The following is a 19,048-nucleotide window of genomic DNA, read 5'->3' on the forward strand; positions in this document are numbered from 1 at the left end:
AGGGTGGCCGGTGTCACAGTCCAGCTTCCCCATCCCCTCAACCCCAAACCAATTCATCTAATTTGAAGGTTTAAAACAGATCTTTTTAATTAAAAGTTCACAATAATTTATGTATTTTACAAAGGAATAGAAAGTCTCTGGATATATCATAGGAATCACAATACAAAAATATCTGTAAAATTCTCTAATCGATCGCTCCAGCCCCTGGTTTCGGGCTGTCGGTTGCTGTCGCAGCACTGAACCCAATGTTCTGTGTTTTGGATATGATTCTGGAGTAGGATTAGAGGACACGGGTCATGGCATGCCAGCCAGTGGACCAAAAACCTCCATTTTCTCTGCGTTACATTTTGCATAAGTTTACAATGGTCCCTTTTTATAAACTGTACAGCACATCATACAGGGTTTAATACACATATTCACACGGCGATTTCCTGAGTCGAAGCTAAATCTCTTCCTGTGCACACCCACGCTGCCGGCGAGGGGCGAGGGGCACAGGAGTGCGAAGGAGCCGGCGTCGGTCCAGGGGCATTTTCTCTTCCTGGTCAGGAATTCTGTCCACAAGCCACGTAAGGCACTCAAGGAATCACTGAAGGCTACAGATATTATAGAGCAGAATACTGGAAATAACAGCCACATCCTCCAGCAGCTTGAACAAGAAGTCCACGCGGGTTTGGGGTGAGGGATGGCCCGTGGCACCCTCTCCTCCTGCTGCTGCACCCCCACACCGGGCACGGAGGGGCTGCAGGAACGCCCCAGATCGGGGCACTGCCCGCCGCGGTCCCGGGGCTTGGAGGCTGTGTTTGTAGGAGATGCACAGGAGCCAGAGTGAGGAAGCAGCAGCCGAGACCCGACACAGCTCAGCTCACCGGCGAGGGCGGCCCCGGCTCCAGCCCGGCCCCGAGCCGGGAACAAATTCCTCACAGACCCCGGCGGGATGCGGGCAGCGAGCGGAACCAGCGGGATCCCTTCACGGAGAGTGAGGAGCACATGGATGGCAATCTCCTGTCTGTGCATTTAAACGGAGGAAACAGTTCTGAAAACATTCTTTGAGCCATTTTTTCTTTCCTATGTACAAAACTTCTTACATATTTATAGTGACACATAGATAAGCGCAATCTCTTATTTACACACAGACCTGTCCTGTACAGTTGGCTTTGTACTTAAAACCCCCAGGACTAAGGAAGTTAATCAGAAAACAAACCGATATTTGAGACACACAAACACACCAGGCAAGAGCACGTCCTGAATGAAGAGCCATGAGAAGGACTCAAGACATTTCCTAACGTGCTCTTTGTCACCTCAACCACCACCTGCAGGGCTTCCAGCAAATACAGTCTTTTAAGACATGAAGTATTTCAGTAGAACTCAAAATGGACTCATTTTAGGCGTGAAATGCAGAAGCAAAAACGCAGCTCATCCCAGAATCCCAGCACTGGTATTGGTATCTGGTAGAATTGGAGCTTGTTAAATCAATTCCATGATATAATCATATGTTGATATCAAAATCTACAACCTTGGCCTTGAAGCGTCGCATCCCTCCAGTACAAATACCACACTTCTCTCATCAACTCACTTCCTTCTGTTTCTGCAGCTGAGCTCCTTGTGCTGGGTTAAAACATGGTCGATGTACACGTGCAGGAAGAGGTTGTAGAATTTCAGTATCAAGGGGTTTTCTTCATAGCTTTATAAACTCCAGCAGTGCAGGTACCTACAGAATAAAATAAACACAAGGTTTAACTACAGCTGTGGTCCTCTCCCCTACATGGGATTTTTAATCCCAAAATCTACAACATTTCCATTCCATAGGCTGTGCTGGGTTGTGTTAAGCAGCTCTCTGTTAAGTCTAAGTTGGAGTAGGCTTAGCCAGTTACTGTGTTTTCCCTGAAAAAAAATAGATAATTTATTAAATGTTAAATGTACTGCTTTCTCTAGGCTGTGCCATACATCAAATCACTCATTTTCCTTAAGCAATACTCCCCTAACAGTTTTGGGTAACACTCAGAATATGGTGATGATAGTGATGAATGACGAATTTACAATTTGCCTCATCTGACAAACTCTGGGAGGATGAGTTAAGTACCACGGAGCCAAAATCCACCTCCTCAGGGGAGGAGAGACGGCACGAAGGACGTGGTGCCCGTAGGTGGGAGGGGGCTGCTGCAGCTGCCCTGACCCTTCCCGTGCACCCTCCTTGGACCTGTGTCCGTGTTCTCCATTTCACACTCGGCCACGAGACCAGCGCCAGGCGGAAGGGGAATTCCTGGGACACACACCTGGGAAGCGGAACAGGTTCAGCCAGTCCTGGGAAGGAGAGAATCCCCCATTCCTTGTCCCTTCTCCATCCCCTATTCCACGTCTCTTCACCCCCAGACCTTAGCAGCAGCTGAATGCCCCTCCCCAGCCCGCCCGGCCGGCAGGGCAGAGAATCCCAGACTGGTTTGGGCTGCAAGGGACCTTAAACCTCATCTCGTTCCAACCCCCTGCCAGGTCCTGCAGGTCAGGCGGCTCTTTTGTGTCCCCCCCCCGCACTCCCGAGGCCTTGAGACAGGGGCTGCGGCTCACAGGTGGACAACAGCACTCCAAGAATTTCAGAAGCAATTCGTGAAAAGAGACCGAGAAGTAAATGACAGAAAAGAAGCCGAGAGTAGACGACACAGGGGTTGTGCAGATGCCGCTCTGCTTTATTCCCCCGCCTGTCACACCGCGTTGGGGTGCCGCGGAGCGCCGAGCGCTCGCCGGGATCGCGGCGCTGCCACCGCCGATGTCGGTCAGCGCTGCCCGGGGCTGGCTGCGGCTGCGGCGCCTCGGCAAAAGGCACAGTGACCACTCCCTCACCCCGCCGCCTCCTGCCAAAGACAGGGGATTGGTCCAGGAAGCTGTAAAAATGGGACAAAAGCATTTCAAAAATGGCAGTGGATGGAGCGCTAATATTTGTGCATCGGAGCATTCAGGGCTTATGGAAAACAGCAGCTTTGCTGAACAGAACGATGCAGGAATGCAACTCCTCAAAGATGATGGATCAAATTTCATGTGAGAAAGGAATCACTGAATCCCAGAATGGTTTGGGTGGGAAGCTTTGACCCCAAAGCCCATCCAGTTCCACCCCCTTCCATGGGCAGGGAATCTTCCACTGTCCCAGGCTGCTCCAAGCCCCCATGTCCAGCCTGGCCCTGAACACTTCCAAGGATCCAGGGGCAGCCACAGCTTCTCCGTGCCAGGGCCTCCCCACCCTCACAGGGAAGAGTTTCTTCTATATATCTAAGCTAAATTTCCCCTGTTTCAGTTTGAATCCATTAGTCCTTGTCCTGTCACTACAGTTCCTGATGAAGAATGATCACCTTCATCAGCACAGCCTCTTACCAAGGCTGCAATGGAAGGAGACACATATTTATCTTTATGTATGTGTGTATATATATATATATATATATGTATGTATGTTTATATGTTATACCTATCACAAGGGACCATATGGCTGAGGGAGGCACCCGACAGCATCCTGGGCTGCTGGGAAAAGGTGGGATATGTTTGAGGAGTAAGGAAGAGGCACCAAAACCACCAAGAAATACTTGGACTGGCCAAGTTAATGCCTCACTGAGCCCTTCAAGCAGAGCTACCAAGCAGGTGAAGCGATGCTGGAGGTGTCTCTAAGGCAGCTCACCCCTCTCTCCCGAAGAAGAGTCTGCCAGGATGAACCTGAGGTTCTTCATCACCTGCTAAACTTGAATCCCGCCTGGAATCCAGCTTGGGACACACCCTGGGATCCTGCTGCAGCCTGTGAGCTGTCCGTGGGACAATGAATCAGTCCCCTCAGATCCATGCAGTGGGAAAGAGTGGATCAGAGAGCCCTTGCACAAACACCGTGGCCTTAGGGGATGGATCCCATCCTCACCTGGGACCCCACAAGCCCCTTGGACATGGGCATGCAGAATCTCTCGTCTTCCCACTTATGCCCCACGTTGCGAATAAACAGGTGGAATTTCATGTCCATGTAAAGAACAATGGGCCAGACTTGGCTTCCTTGTCTTTTCCCCTTCCTCTCCCACTGGATTCACATGAGGGCATTTACGGCATATCTTGTGCACACATATATATTTGCATTGAATACAAATGCAAATAACCCATTGGGACTGACTGCAGGGCAGGGAGGGGGGCCCAGAGAACAGGAAGATGAGAAATCATGAGCAGAATAAAATACAGAGGGGAGTTACCTAACCATTTAAAAATGATGGCCATTTAGTTCCAATAGGTTCCACAGAAAGGTGAACATTTGCTGTCAGGGGAGAAGACAGGGCAGGTCCCTGGGGAGGAGGAAGAAGCTCTTTTTTCTTTTCCCCTTTTCTCCTGGTGAGGAAGAGGAAACTGTGCTGGCTGCAGTGAAGCAGCCAAAGATCAGGGTAATATTAGTTACGGATCTTTCCGTACTTACACAAATCTCACCTGCACCCCCAGCTTGGACAAAGTGCACCTTCTTTTTTAAGATGTTGGTTTTTTATCCTGCCTTTGTGAGCAGGATGAGGGGGTGAAGACACTCAGGCAAATCTCTACGGAGTGAAAATAATTCTCTGCAGAAATTCAGACTCTTGATTGCATTTCAGGCCACAGTCACATGGTTTTTGTGGCTGGAGGATGGGCTACTAGCCCTGAAAATCTCAGCAATCAGCAGCCTCTCACTGTCCACTTAGTTTGTTACTAAATTCTTCATTTTTAATTTAAGAATTAAGAGGACATCCCAGTGAACATGTCCGTGGTGTATTTTTATCCTGTCTATACTGACTTGGAAAATTCTGGGGTTTTCCTGTCTTAAACCAGTCCAATTTACCAGTGGAAGGAATGTTCCCGACCGTATCCATTTATGCTGACAAACGCTGTGAGCGTACAGCGGCAGAGGAACTACCCACGAGCATAAAAGCATTTCACTTCATTAATATTCATAGCCTGGAATCTGAAACTCTGCTCCTGGGCCCCCGGAAGCTTTTCAGCAGCTCCAGGAGCCTGGGGGGAGGCTGGAGCCGGGCGGGTGATGCTGGGCATCACCGGAGCTGGTGCCCCCACTCCCAGCACTGCTCGGCCAGGTCGGGACTGCCAGGGAACAACGACCAGGGACCAACCAGCACAACCATTCCTGTTCACTTTCCTACACAGTCTCATGCCGTGAACAACCCAAGGTGGGGCAGGGCTGTGTTTCTGGCACCGGCATCGCCTCCCGTGCTGGAAGCAGAACCTGGCGGCTCTGGCCCCACAGTCAGGCTCTGCCCATCCTCCCCCCACGGAGACGGGGGATGCTGACACAGGCACACTACAAACTGCTTCTGCTACAGCAGAAAACAGGGCTGCTCCCTCGAGGCTTAATAGCAGGGGTTTAAAAAGCTGTTTCCTTCCACTACAAATCATTTGCTTGTGATAAAATCATGATAGTACTCCTTTCACACACACACACACACACACGTATATATATATATATATGTGCATAGAAGCCCACAGCATTTTCTTTTCACACTGGATTTTGAAGCAGTGTGTAATAAAAAATGAGAAGAGCATTTAAAATTAAAAATATTTCATGACTCCTACACCACACAGAAAGCAGCATGTGGCAGCATGGCCTTGGTTCTTGTGCTCCCACTAGAACAGGTTAAATACATCTATTTTAATGCTGCATTGTTTTTCCAAAAATGCCTGATTCTGCACTGAAAACTGCTTTGCCCTTTAGAAACCTGGTTTAGGTTAATTGCTGGTAACATCCCCTAATGACTGCGGGTGTTTCACCTGGGTACATGGTGCTTATGAATGAACATGGTACCTTTACATATCTTTTTCATGTAATTGGTAAATCACATTAGAATGCTTTTTAAAAAGAAAACTATTAGAAGCGAGTCATTATGGTGATGGAAAATATGCTATGATAGCTACAAAATATTACTACATGTTGTGTTATCTAAAAAAATAGGCAATATCACTAATATTTCCACACATAAATAACATCAAATTGTTTTCCAGCTAAAGAAAATAAGAGAAGAATCAGAAGCTGTGGCTGCTCCTGGCAGTGCCCAAGGCAAGGCTGGACATTGGGGCTGGGAGCAGCCTGGGACAGTGGGAGGTGTCCCTGCCCATGGCAGGGGTGGCACTGGATGGACTTTGAGGTCCCTTCCAAACCAAACCAGTCTGGGATTCTACTTGAAAATATTTGTCTTCTATATTGGCAAAAATGGGGATTTTATAAATGTCATTATCAGTTAACCCTTAGAGGGGCAGTGGGTTCATGGCTGGAATCCCTGGTGGAGCACAGGCATCCATCTGCTGCTGCAGCTGGAAGGGCTGGAACGCCCCTGAGGACATAAATCCTTGGGCTGGGAAGTCTCCAGGGGAAGCTGGGATCAGGAATGTCGTGTTTGAGGGGCTTCTGGGAGAACTGCAGACAAAGCAGCCATTCAGCTCCACTCCGCCTGGCAGGAATGGATTTTCTGTCCTTTCCGAATGGACCTGCAGAAACCAGAGCAGTTGATGGCATCGGGCACTGCTGGGGCAGGGGCAGGGATGGCATCTGCCCAGGGCTCAGCTCCAGCAGCCCTCCCTGTCCAGACCTGCTCCTGGGTAGGTGTTGCAGATCCACAGAGTCATAGCCCATCTGGAGTTGGAAGCACCCCCAAGGATCATCGAGTCCAACCCCAGGCCCTGCACAGACACCCCAACAATCCCGCCCTGTGCATCCCTGAGAGCGTTGTCCAAACGCTCACAGAGCTCCGGCAGCCTCGGGAACATGATCACTCCCCTTCCCATGACTTCTCCTGGTGCCCTGCAGAACATGTGCTCTGCTGCTAAATTCATGGCCAGGTCTTCCCTGCAGTGTGAAACCATAATTACACAACACAGTGGGGAACAAGGCACACCCGGTTCACCTGTTCTGCACATCAGCTCTGCAGGGCCACGCAAACAAATAAAGAAACAGCTCCGAGAGACAGAAGAATCCTAAACCCATCACAGTCTGTGCAGAAGGGTCGCTCCCTGGCACATTTCCTGTTGCAGGCCCCTGGGCTCAGGGGAGGGAGGAGCTGCAGCAATGGCACAGGGACAGTTCAGGGGGGACAGTTCAGCGGGGACAGTTCAGGAAGGATCCGTTCAGCAGGATGGATGCCCGGTCAAGCAGAACAGGAGGAGCTGAGGCAGGAAATGCAGGCTGACACCTCAGCCTCCCCTGCACCTTGCTCCCGGGAAAGGCATCCCGGGCTGACATCGGGGGGACATCAGCCCTGATGCCACCCCAGAGGAACGCGGGGCCTCTGGGTGATGGCACTGCTCCATCCCGCTGGAACATCTTGCTGGTGCCTGGACCACCTCACCACAGTGGCTTTTAGGAAACACAGCTACAGAGAGCCCTCTCAGAATCTGGCACTTTATGAATTTACAGCCGTGAGAATTCTCCCAGTGTGTTTAAGGATGGGAGAAAAGCGGCTTTGATTTGTTGATGTGAGTATTTCACAATCCCCTTCCAAGACCATCCCAGCGCTGCCAATGTGCTGCCCCCCCGGCCCCTCCGTGACAGCTTCCTGACACTCCACTCACCAGTTTGCTGTATCCCGGGGGTGTTTACAACATCCTCACTTATAACAAGGAGCAAAGTGCCCCCCGGGGCAATGTGTCTTCAGAAAAAGCCATTGACAGAACAGCATCTCCTCTGTCTGCCTCTACAGATCTGCATGAGGCCAGGACAGTCTTAGTGACTTGGACATGTTCTCCTTCCCTGGGGGAGGTTTCTCTGGGATTTCTGCTGACCTGGAAGTGCAGACATATCACTGGGCACCCCAACCCTCTCCCGTGGCAGGGGCAATTTACACAAACATTAATTTACAAACAGAAGGCATTCTTTTTAAAAAGCTAACTTTATAATAGATTTTTCCAGCTAATTAATTCTTCAGGCTAACACTGAGCTTGATAAATTACAAAAATACGTGTCTTTATTATTTGTGAGAGCTCAGCAAGACCCAAATTAAGTGGGAGCACTCTTCAGCTGTGATGAGAACTGAACCTGCTCTGCGCAGGAGTGTTCTAGGGAATGAATAGTGAAATGAATGATTATCTTTAAAACCAGCTTGGTGGAGAAGGCTTTTACCCTGCCAGTCCCAGCTCTGTGCAGGGTCAGGCAGAGTTTTCTTTCTGAGAGCAAGCTGAGGATGGAAGGACACAGGACACCGAATTGCTGCTGCTGCACAAATTTACACTCCAAAAAAGCTCTTCTCTACTTCCCACAGAAAGAGGAACACCCATATAAATGATTCAAGGGAAGGCTGGATGGGGCTTGGAGCAACCTGGGATAGTGGAAGGTGTCCTTGCCCATGGCAGGGGGTGGAATGAGATGACCTTGGAGGCTCCTCCCAACCCAAACCATCCTGGGAATCTGGGATTCTGTGCTGTGTGTGATATCCCCGCAGCAACACAGGAATGTGAGTTTTTTAGTTATAGAGAGGATAAAAGGAAGGCTGGTCCCATGTCCTGCCCTCGGAATGAGCCCAGGAAGCACAACCCAAAGTTCCTGCTGTAATAAACCAGACGTTTTGCTTAGAAGCAAAATCCCAGCAGGTCTGTGTCAAAGTGTTTTCCCGTGGGATTTGGCAAAACCATTAAGGATCAGCCTCTGCACAGCCAGAGATGTCTGGGCTAAGCAGTGGGATGAGTGAGGTCCCAGCCATGCTCAGACCTGGCTGAGGCCGTCCTTCAGCAGCAGCCCCGCACTCCTGCCCCAGGGCCTCCATCTCACCCCGTCTCATCCATAAATTCAGACTGACATTGTCATTTACATGCACTTCAGTCTGTAACAGCGCCGGAGACAGCGGAGCAGAAACAGCGTGCAAGGAGACACCCCACGCTTTTATACAAACTGACAATTATTAACCCACTGGAAATCTCTTCATTATTGCTGAGCCCAATCCTGCTCTTCACGGAGAGAGAGAAACCCGCAAGATTTACAGCACGGTAAAAGGGAGTCAAAGCTTTTGAGTCAGTCCCTCTGTGCCTTCCCAGGAATGCCTTCGCTCAACGGGAGTCTCCTTGATGGCCTGAATTTCCCCACACTTCACTTTAAACAAGGATGTTTGGGGTCACCCTGCTCAGCAAAGACTTGCCAATTAGCATTCTGATGATAGAGCTCATTGGTGCCCCTGTGCAGGAAGTCATTTCCAGAGTGCCTGAGCACACACACACACACACACACACACACACACACACAGGGCTGCTGATGGAGCCTTACAGGGAATTTCAGCTCCAGCAGCTCCCCACCTCCCCTGTGGATCCTTTCTGGAAGGAAGAAAAAAACCTTAAAAACCCCACCCTCTGCTGACAGCCAGAGCACACCAGGAACACAGAACAATTTGCTTACTGTTCACTTGATCAGTATACAAACTCATTTAAAGAAAAGGAATTATCTACAAAACTGAGAGGCTCACAGGGACAGATCCTGCTCCGGTGCTGAAGGAGGCTCCCCTAGGGGAAATGCCCCCATCCCACCACACCTGCTATCCATGGTTAAATAAAAACATCAAGCTCTGAACTCTTTAAACTGGTATTTCTAATTGCTGCCTACAGTAGGAAATACGCTATATATTCTTAATTAAAAATGTTAAGGCCATTTCTAAAGAGAATTTATATTGCTGTAAGAAATACAAGGGTTAGAGGAGGATGGGTCCACCATGAACCTAAAACTGGCTTGCTGCTGGTGACCATCACTGGCATTTTGGGGGAGAAGCATCTCCCCATGACCCCAGAGCACATTCAGCTCCACAGACACCAGTTAAACATGGCAATCTGCTTTTAGAATCATGGAATATAGACTGGCTTGGGTGGGAAGGGACTGCGAAGATCACGTAGCTCCAACCCTCTGCCACGGTCTTCTCCCCATCCTTCTATCACTGGAAAATTTGTCAATAATAATTTAATATTATCAGTGTTTTAATTCTGATTGATGTAATTAAACTGCAATTACATGACTTCTTTTGGTACCAACAGGAAATCTCTACATGGGTCTGAGTGGATCCCGTCCCCCAGACAAGACCCCTGTTCACGGAGGGAGTGTTCCCTTGTCAGGGCATGCATGGGATCATTGGTCATTCCAATCCTCTCTGTGTCAGGCAGCCCAGGGTGACACCTCGTGTGTATTTATCAGAAGGAATTTAGTTCCAGAGGACACTGGGTGGCAGGTGGGCACCGCCTCCTGCCCCTCGGATGCAGCGCTTGCGGACACAGAGGCTCCGAGCTCTCCTTGTTCCCAGCGTGGGGACACACACAGAAATCAAATCTGGGAACAACATTCAGGGGTTCCTTTAGGATTTGATGGAACTGGACTCGTGCTGCTGAATTCCTAAAGTGTTCCAGTACAAGGCATCCCAGTACAAGCTGGTGCATCAAGCACAGCTTTTGCTGATGCAGACCTGGGCTTCAGCACATTCCAGATGCTATTTCCTTTGAATAAACAAATATCAAATGGAGTTATAATAAATGCTGGGGGTTTTAATTAAACTAAGATAATCAGGGCAAAAAATATGGATGCTCAAGCCTTTTCTATAAATGTAAGAGTTAATATCTATAAAAATTTCTCTTAGGCAACTAACAACTTATTTATTGTTATAAAAAAACTTATTTATTTGGAGACAGGCAAGTGCTACCCAACCCTGTGAGCCTCCAGTCTCCAAAATTACGCACACACTAAAACATAACTAAAATACCATCCTAAACCTGCTTGAGACAATAAAATGGCCTGTAAAGCAGCAGTTTCTGGTCCTCCAGGACACACAGTTCCCAGTTCCACCCCACCTCCAGTGGGGTGCCCGTTGATGGGCTCTCTGCTGTGGGGCACCCCTGGGTGCCCACCACTCCTACCTGGGTGTTGTTCACTTTGACCCACAGGAGAGCTTCACCTTGTAGTGGAATTACAATTTGATGCCTAATTAATACATAAATTTGGCGTGTAAGTAACACTTTTGTAACACGTGCAACTGCAGCTTCCTCTGCCACTGTCCCCATCGTGTTTATCTGCCAAGTAACTCATTATCAGCACAAATTACAAAAAAAGTGAGTGAAATTGTGAATTAAAATACTTTTCCAATTACTATTTGTCTTTTCTATGCAAGATGAAAAATATTTTCATCTTTTGCATTTAAAACAAGTATTTTTAAAAGCAGCATGACTGCTTGCTGTCCACACAAATGTGACAAATCTCCCAAAAATTTTGTCTTAAGAGTGACCACTGATCTAAAACATAAAATCAGCATTTGTTATTATATCACACTGAAATTTAACAGCTAAATTACTGCAGTAAAACAGCAATAATTAAATAATGTTTACATAAAGACTCTGGTAATTTCAATACCAAATTCAGTATTTCCTCTGTTATCACCTGAAGCATTTTAACCCAGGTGAGAGACACCAGCAGGTGAAGGAGTTCCAGAGGACACAGAATCCCAGGATAAAGGGGTTTCCAGCTGATCAGCCCATCTTACCTGCCCAGAGCTCTGATCCCTTCCTGCCCCACGCTCCCAGGGAATGGGTGCTGTGGGACCTTGGCCGTGGCTGTCGACAGGACCTTGTTCCTGGCCTCACTCCTGGCCTCACTCCTGGCCTTGCTCCTGGCCTTGCTCCTGGCCTCGCTCCTGGCCTTGTTCCCGGCCTCACTCCTGGCCTCGCTCCTGGCCTCGCTCCTGGCCTTGTTCCTGGCCTTGCTCCTGGCCTCGCTCCTGGCCTTGTTCCTGGCCTCGTTCCCGGCCTCACTCCTGGCCTCGCTCCTGGCCTTGCTCCTGGCCTCGCTCCTGGCCTTGTTCCTGGCCTCGTTCCCGGCCTCACTCCTGGCCTCGCTCCTGGCCTCGCTCCTGGCCTCGCTCCTGGCCTTGTTCCTGGCCTTGTTCCTGGCCTTGCTCCTGGCCTCGCTCCTGGCCTTGTTCCCGGCCTCACTCCTGGCCTCGCTCCTGGCCTCGCTCCTGGCCTTGTTCCTGGCCTTGTTCCTGGCCTCGTTCCCGGCCTCGTTCCCGGCCTTGTTCCCGGCCTCACTCCTGGCCTTGTTCCCGGCCTCACTCCTGGCCTCGTTCCCGGCCTCACTCCCGGCCTCGCTCCTGGCCTTGCTCCTGGCCTTGTTCCTGGCCTCGTTCCCGGCCTCACTCCTGGCCTCGTTCCCGGCCTTGTTCCTGGCCTCGCTCCTGGCCTCGCTCCTGGCCTCGTTCCCGGCCTTGCTCCCGGCCTTGTTCCCGGCCTTGCTCCCGGCCTTGTTCCTGGCCTTGCTCCTGGCCTCGCTCCTGGCCTCGCTCCTGGCCTTGTTCCCGGCCTTGCTCCCGGCCTCGCTCCTGGCCTTGCTCCCGGCCTCGCTCCTGGCCTTGCTCCTGGCCTTGTTCCCGGCCTCACCCCACAGCCCTGCCTTTCTGTGCTCGGCCGTGGATCCCACGTGGTAAATCACACTCTGGAATTTCTTCTGGATTTTCCCCTCTTCACCTGTTTTTCTAGAGGATTCTTTTTCCTCCCCGGTTCCTGTGCCAGCCTCCCGGGCTCAGGCTCTGTGGGACTTGTGCTCCCTTTCCCCAAGGTGAGGATATTTTCCAGGTGACATCTTCTATTCCATCTTGCTGCCTCTCCCAGCCCAGTGCATGAGAATCAGGGATAATCTGGTTTAGTTCACTCTTTCCCAGGTTGAACTTTTTGCTGGGACAGTGTTAAGCCTTTTGTCATTGTTCAGGGACAGCCAATTATAAATTATTGCATCGTTCTTCTCATCATGGTTTACTGACAACTCAAAAAAAAAAAAAATTACAGCTTGATTTCCTGAATGTAGCTTTATGTTTTTTCCTAAAACTGGGCTCATGGGATATTTGACAAAGCATGGGACATACCCAGTGTAATCAAGAAATACCTTGGAACAAACCACTTCATTTTCATTCATATTCATCTTTTCATGAGCCACTCCTCTGGAACTCTTCTTAAAATCTTCTTTCAAGACAGATTTTTAAAGAACCATGGATAACAAACATTAATGTGTGGCATACAAACAGGACATGGGCACTTCTACACAGAAGCAATTTGCCACCTGCTTAGCAGGGAACCAAAATAAATTCAGTGTATCTGAATTAGTTATGGTGCTCCTGTCGCAGAGCCCGGGGCTTGTCCAGCAGCAGGGCCAGCACCCCGGGAGGAGCCTGTGGCTGTAGGACAGGGAGGAGCAGAGTTTTTGGCTTCCTTTGTCGGCTTAGTTCTGTCCTTTCCCAACACTCCCTCGGGGATCTCAGTGGTGCAGGGACTCCCACACAGCCTGGTTCAGCCCCAGGGAAAGGGTCCCACAGACTGCACCTCCCATTGCCAGGAGCAAAGTACGAGACAGATCTGGGGGGGTGGAAAGGGCAAAGTCTCTGTATTGGTCTCGGGAAGCAGGGCTGAGCTCCTGGGAAGAACAGCAGGGGCAGCTGGAGCGTCCTCAGGAGGCTGAAACAAGACAGAAAAACAGCACTCAGAGAAAAGCCCACCTGGGCAAAAATAACATTCACGAAACTTCTGTGAGGTCCTGCTCATAATTATCTGCTGAACTGCACAACTGATAAAAAAGGATTCATGACATATTCCATTTATGCTGGTTAGTGGGGAGTGTTTCTCTCCATGCCATCCATGCCGTGGTCATTTCTGGCAGCACACACAGAAATTGGGCAATTTATCCCCTATTTACATGGGAAAAAGGGGGATTTAAGGAGTACCTGGGGCCCTATGGCACAAAGCCTGGAGGAACACACCCTAATAACTGCCAAGTTCCCCCAAACCCAGCTGGTTGCTGTCCTGGAGGCAGGACAGGCTCTCTGGCTGCTCAGGGAGAGGGGCTGAGGTTTTCCATGGACTTCCAGCAAGGATCAGCTGGAGCAACCCCTGATGTAGTCAGAGGAATAACCCTGGACTGGCTGTTTTCCCTGGCTTGCTAGATGTTTCCTTGCTTTTAAGCCTGCTTAGTTTTTCCTTGTCCTTCCCTCCAAAGAAGGAAATTCTGTTTGACAAGTTTTTGCCTGCTGCTGCCCAGGTTTCCTGGTTTTTTAAAGGATTTGGAGATTTCCATTTTTGGGTTCTCTGGGATGCCCAAGAGACCCTCCAATCCTGCTGATACAGCAAGAGGAAGGCTCTGATGCTTTATGAGAAGGAGAGACCAGAGGAGACCCGAGGGCTTACCTTGTGCATGTGGCCTGAAGGACTATGACCAAAGAATGAAAGCTAAAGAGAAAAATAAAAACAAAAATAAAAACTGAAAAGGGGAGGGAAGAGAGGAAAAAATGGAAGAGAAGAAAGAGATTAAGAGTTTACAGTGTGTTTAGCTGAGAAATAGGCTGTGGTTACAGACAGAGTGCAACAAAACTCTCAGGTGAGAAGAAATATGGAGTGTGAAGTAAAGTCCAAGTGCTTGGGGCTCAACTTGGCTCATGAGAGTTCCTGTGTCCCTTGGACTGGTGACAGTCCCTGCCCCTCTGAGCCCAGCCAGGCACAGCCACGGGCTCAGGGCAAATAGTGGGGGGAGAAATATCAGCTGAATTCTCCTGACACCTCGAAACACCCCAAGCCCAGCCCTGCTGAGGTCTGGGTTCAGTCTCAGGCACTAGCCCAGCTCAGCCCCTGTTGTACCTGACCATGGCCATCTCACTGGAAAGGGGTGTGTTCAGCTGAGGGCAGTTCTGGGGTAAAACACAACAGTTTAGGCTGACTGGAGAAGCTCAGTGACACAAACCATGGCTGCGGCTGCAGGCGAGGGAGGAGAGCGGAGCCCCTCATTCCTGCTGGGAAAGGCTGCTCCATGCAGCTGCATGTCCAGGGGCTGGAGATGGGAGGGAGGGAGCAAAACTCCCAGCTCCCTCCCCAGAGCTCCCGTGGAGCTGAGCCCTCGGCTCTGTCCCTTCCCAGGGCGATGGGCCCCGTCCCTGCTGAGCCCCGTGTGTGGGACGGCACCGGCGGGTAACAGGAAGGAAGGACTCAGCTGGACCAGTTCACCTTTCCTCCTCAGAGGGACTGCTGCAAATGCAAACTGTTTTCCTGGAGCTGTCCCCCTTTCTCACTGCACTACACACACGAGCTCTCTCTAAGGTTGTTTCCTTGGCCCAGGTGAAATGGAGAATGGTCATGTGCACACACAGCAGCTGTTCCGTCTGCATGACCTTACCTTTTCCTCTAACTCTTTTATCTGTCTTTTTTGGCCTTCAATTCTTTCTTCTAGCTCTTTAATTCTCTGTCAGATTTCAAATAAAAAAATATTTATTAACCAACCAAATACAGATGTACCCAGAAGATGCATTACTTTGGGGGATATAAATTGTATGTGCTGTGCTTCCACCAAAAATAAATTGGGTATTAAGCTGTAGGTGAGTCCTCTGTGATTGTCACCGTGTGTGACAAAGTCAAGAAAAGCACGATGCCCTGTGTGCAGGGTTATCCAAGGCCAAGCAATGCCTACCCCAGGCCCAGCCAGTCTGGGACAGCTCCAGGGGGAGAGGCCGGTGCTCACAAGGCCGTCCCTCCCCGAGCCCCGCCTGCCCTGCCCTGCCCGGCACCCACCTGCTGTGCGTGCTGAATGAGCTCCATCCTTTCCCGAAGGATTTGGGCGTCCCTCTCCCGGAGCTCACTCATCACCTGCCGCTTCCATTGCTCCACGGCGCTCTTCAGCTTCTCCTTCTCCTCTTCTGAAAGAAGTTCGGAAATTTTGGCTCCAGCTTCTTGCTGCAGGGCATCATAGAGCATGGCTTCTAATTCCAGAATTTGCTAATCAAAAACAATATAAAGCTGTCAGCTCGACCTTGTCCCTGGTCAGGTGAGGAGTCTGTGAGGAACTGAACATCTGACCCTGAAAGGCAATGGGAGCAGTGGAGGGGCTGTGTGCTGAAACACAGAAAACTCCATCCAAAGGGAAAATACTTCAGGCTGCCTTCATCCTATGGGGCTCCGAGCAGCAATGGAACTGGGACAGCCTCTGGGCCCAGCCTAGTCTGCCCCTCAAACATGTGGGAGTCAGCTTCTCCTTCCTGGGGATGGCAGATGGCCGTGGGGAGAGAAAGGAAAAAAAGTAAAGGAAGAGGAAAGGAAGAAGGGAAAAGGGAGAAGGGGAGAAGGGAAAATGTAATTAGGAAAAGGGAAAAAGGAAACAGGCTCATAAAAGACTCATTTTGTGAGTCACAGATATTTTTTACATGTAGTTTTCAGTCCCTCAGTTCCCCTTTCCCAGCTACCCTGCTATCCAGCAGAGGACACAGCAGCATCAGCCCATGCTCCTGCCAGAAGGAAAGACTCCCTGCCGTGTGTGTGCAGCATTTTGTACCAACCAGTGGAAAATGCCTCATTGGGAAGACATTCCCAGCACTTCCTCTGGCAGAGCTGTCAGCTCCCAGAGGGTCTATGCCCAAGAAAACGACCCTGTCCTGTAGCTGGGCTCTGCTCCTGCCTCACAGGAAGACGGATGCACCCTCTGGATTCCCTGAGATGGAGAAATGTGCAGGAAATGGGCTGGCCACACTTCCCTGGGGTCACTGAGCCTGGCACCCTCCTAGGGCAGGTGGTGTTGCCAGACAGTGTCTCCTGCCTTGGAATCCAAGATAAAGGCTGTTCCCCCAGGCAAGCCAAGAGCGAGCTGAAATCTATTTCAGCAACTTTGATACAAAGCAGAAGAAAAGGCAGCAGCTGGTGGCACCTCTGCACACCCCCTCCAGAGCTGGTGGCATCTTGCAAAGCTCTCCATGGCCTCAGGAGAACCCCACTGCAACAGAATAATGGAACCGGTGAGGCTGAAAGAGTCCTCAAAGTCCCCCAGTGCAACTGTCCCCCAGCAGTGCCAAGGCCACCACTAACCCATGTCCCCAAGTGCCACATCCACATGGCTTTTAAATCCCTGCTGGGTCTGTTGCGAGGATTCAGCTCAATTCAAAATCACGTTTTCCAGCTGAGGCTGCTGCTGGTGTTTGCTCACTGGGTCTCTGCAGAGCCAGGACAGCAGAATGCTCCCAGCAGAACAGTGGCACATGGCAGGAGTTGTAGTACTGATGGTAACTGATAGTAACTGATGGTAACCGTGGCATCTTCGTGGGGAAGAACACCTCAGATCTCAGGAGAATATTCTGCTTTTCCTTTAAAAAACAACACCAACACCTCGCTAACCTCGTCCCAGCAAAACGCTGCTATTGGAGACCTGGATTTCTGCTGGGCCCCAAGCCTCAGGGACACAACCATCAGCCCTCTCTGGACATACTGACTTGTGCAGGAAGAAGGGCAGGGGGACCCTCCTGGTCTCCAGAGCAGCAGCAGTGTCAGCCAAGTGCTCCTTGGAGCAGAACCCCCTGCAGCAGCCAAGGGCAGAGAGAGCGTGCAGATGGCTTTAGTGGTTCTGGCTGCTAATCTTGTTGGCTCTGCTTCAGGGGGGATCATGATTAGCTGCTCCTCATCTCCGGGGGCACAAAGGAAACATGGAAGTGAAGCTAATTTTATAAAGCAAAAGAGCTTTTTCCACTCAAATTCCAGGGCAGAACAAAGCTTCCTTGCTGCTTTCAGGCTGCATTTGTGCCCTGGAGCAAAGCTGTGCCTGGGACATGCGTGATGCCTTCAGAAAATACAGGGAAATGGAAATAACCCACAGCCCCCTCTGCATGGGCTGCACACTCTTTGCACTCCCTGCTTCCCATGAGCAGGCTCAGCCTTCAGCTGCACAAACTGCTTCTCAGGACAGCTCAGGGCAGAAGATCATGGAATCACAGAGTCCCAGACTGGGCCTTGAACACCATCTTGTTCCATCCCCTGCCATGGGCAGGGAAACTCCACTATAAGGTGTTACAGGGCTGGGACCATGGGTAAGGAGCCTTGTGTGCTTTCCAAGGTTTCCACTGTGCCTTGGATCCTGATATAGCTCAGCATCTGGCAAAATCAGTCTTAAAAAAATCACCCACAGGACAGAAAATGTATGGAGCAAAAGCTCCCCCAAATGGTTTGAGACACAAGTAGACGCAGGATGCACAAGGCATAAATACTCATTGCTCCTCAGAAAGTGTAACTGTGCTCTAGGTTTACATAGAACTGAAAAAATGAGATAAATTGAAAGGAAACTTTATGCCTTTTGTGAATATATATGTAAGTTTTCTCTCATTGATGGAAACAAAATGGCTAAAGACTGAAAAGATGGGTGAAATGCCTTAGGATCAGCTAATGATGAACCTGTCTTAAGAGCAGTTTCATTTCACATTTACACATCCCAGAATACCTCCAGCTGCTCTGGTTACAGAAGCTGTAATCCAAAATACAGGGGAATGTCTAGGCTAAAATATAATTTTTTAAAGAGTAAGACAAGTTACTGAAAATCTCATTTCCTTATCAGTCCTGTACTGAAACTCTGGCTGAATTAAAACTCGTGTTGAGTAAGTTAATGTTCAGGTCCTAACCCTGCAAGGGCTACCAAACCCGAGGAATTCTGTTCACGAGGAAGTCGTGGTTAGCTCAGGGTGCAGAGGATTTGCTGAACTCTCATCCCATGCAGCCCTCAGGGCACTCCACGAGCAGCACTGCCCAAGGCAGAGTTTCCACAGGGGACAGAGCACATGGTGAGTTAGTTAATCCAGGTGTCCCAACTCAGTCAACACTGACATCCCTCACCTTGTGAGCCTGGTCCAGGGACTGTTTCCTGAAGTCCAACTCATCGTCCAGGTAGCCCTTTTGCTTGCTGAACAGCTCCTGGGGACCAAGGAAGAGGCTGTCAGTGACCACCATGGCCCCAGTGCGACGTCCCCTCCCTGTCCCCTCCCCTGGCAGCTCCTCTCTGGTACCTTCTCGTTCTCCAGATCCAGCATCTTCTGCTGCAGCGCAGACTCGGTCACTTCGATCTGCTGGAGCCACTGAGGGAACAGAGAGCAGAGCCCAGCCTGAGCACAGCCCGTGGGCTCAGCCCCCCTGGGACTTGGGGATGTGTCAGCACACAGCAAGTACTACTTAAGTAACAGAGCAAAATTTACTAGACCATTGTATTTTTATTTTCATATGCTGGAGATGGAAAAAAGCCATATTTCAAAGCCTGGCCCTTCCCTTCTGACAT

General features: G+C 50.1%; 2 protein-coding genes across 39 annotated transcripts in view; both read right to left on the reverse strand.

Annotated features, from left to right (window-relative positions):
• Nucleotides 1–61: 61 nt before the first annotated feature.
• LOC125329369 (testis-specific H1 histone-like) lies at nt 62–13,021 on the reverse strand. The gene is made up of 4 exons (XM_048311248.1): nt 13,015–13,021; nt 12,215–12,516; nt 11,484–12,058; nt 62–1,708 (listed from the first exon to the last, which is right to left on the reverse strand). The coding sequence occupies exons 1-4, from the start codon at nt 13,019–13,021 to the stop codon at nt 1,684–1,686; spliced, it is 909 nt and encodes a 302-aa protein (XP_048167205.1). The 3' UTR covers nt 62–1,683.
• JAKMIP3 (Janus kinase and microtubule interacting protein 3) overlaps nt 12,649–19,048 on the reverse strand; it is a 52,783-nt gene continuing 46,383 nt past the window's right edge. For 20 of the 38 annotated variants that reach the window (XM_048310865.1, XM_048310876.1, XM_048310874.1 and 17 more), the window contains 6 exons: nt 18,783–18,851; nt 18,613–18,690; nt 15,541–15,744; nt 15,149–15,214; nt 14,170–14,211; nt 12,649–13,443 (listed from right to left, as the gene is read on the reverse strand). In XM_048310865.1, coding sequence (XP_048166822.1) covers nt 13,279–13,443; nt 14,170–14,211; nt 15,149–15,214; nt 15,541–15,744; nt 18,613–18,690; nt 18,783–18,851 — 624 coding nt within the window. In that variant the 3' untranslated portion in view covers nt 12,649–13,278. Of the gene's footprint in view, nt 13,444–14,169; nt 14,243–15,148; nt 15,215–15,540; nt 15,745–18,612; nt 18,691–18,782; nt 18,852–19,048 lie in introns of those variants that run through there. The other 18 variants (XM_048310900.1, XM_048310883.1, XM_048310882.1 and 15 more) reach the window with 6 other exon arrangements.

Source organism: Corvus hawaiiensis, chromosome 8, assembly GCF_020740725.1.
Source record: "Corvus hawaiiensis isolate bCorHaw1 chromosome 8, bCorHaw1.pri.cur, whole genome shotgun sequence".
Taxonomy (NCBI): domain Eukaryota; kingdom Metazoa; phylum Chordata; class Aves; order Passeriformes; family Corvidae; genus Corvus; species Corvus hawaiiensis.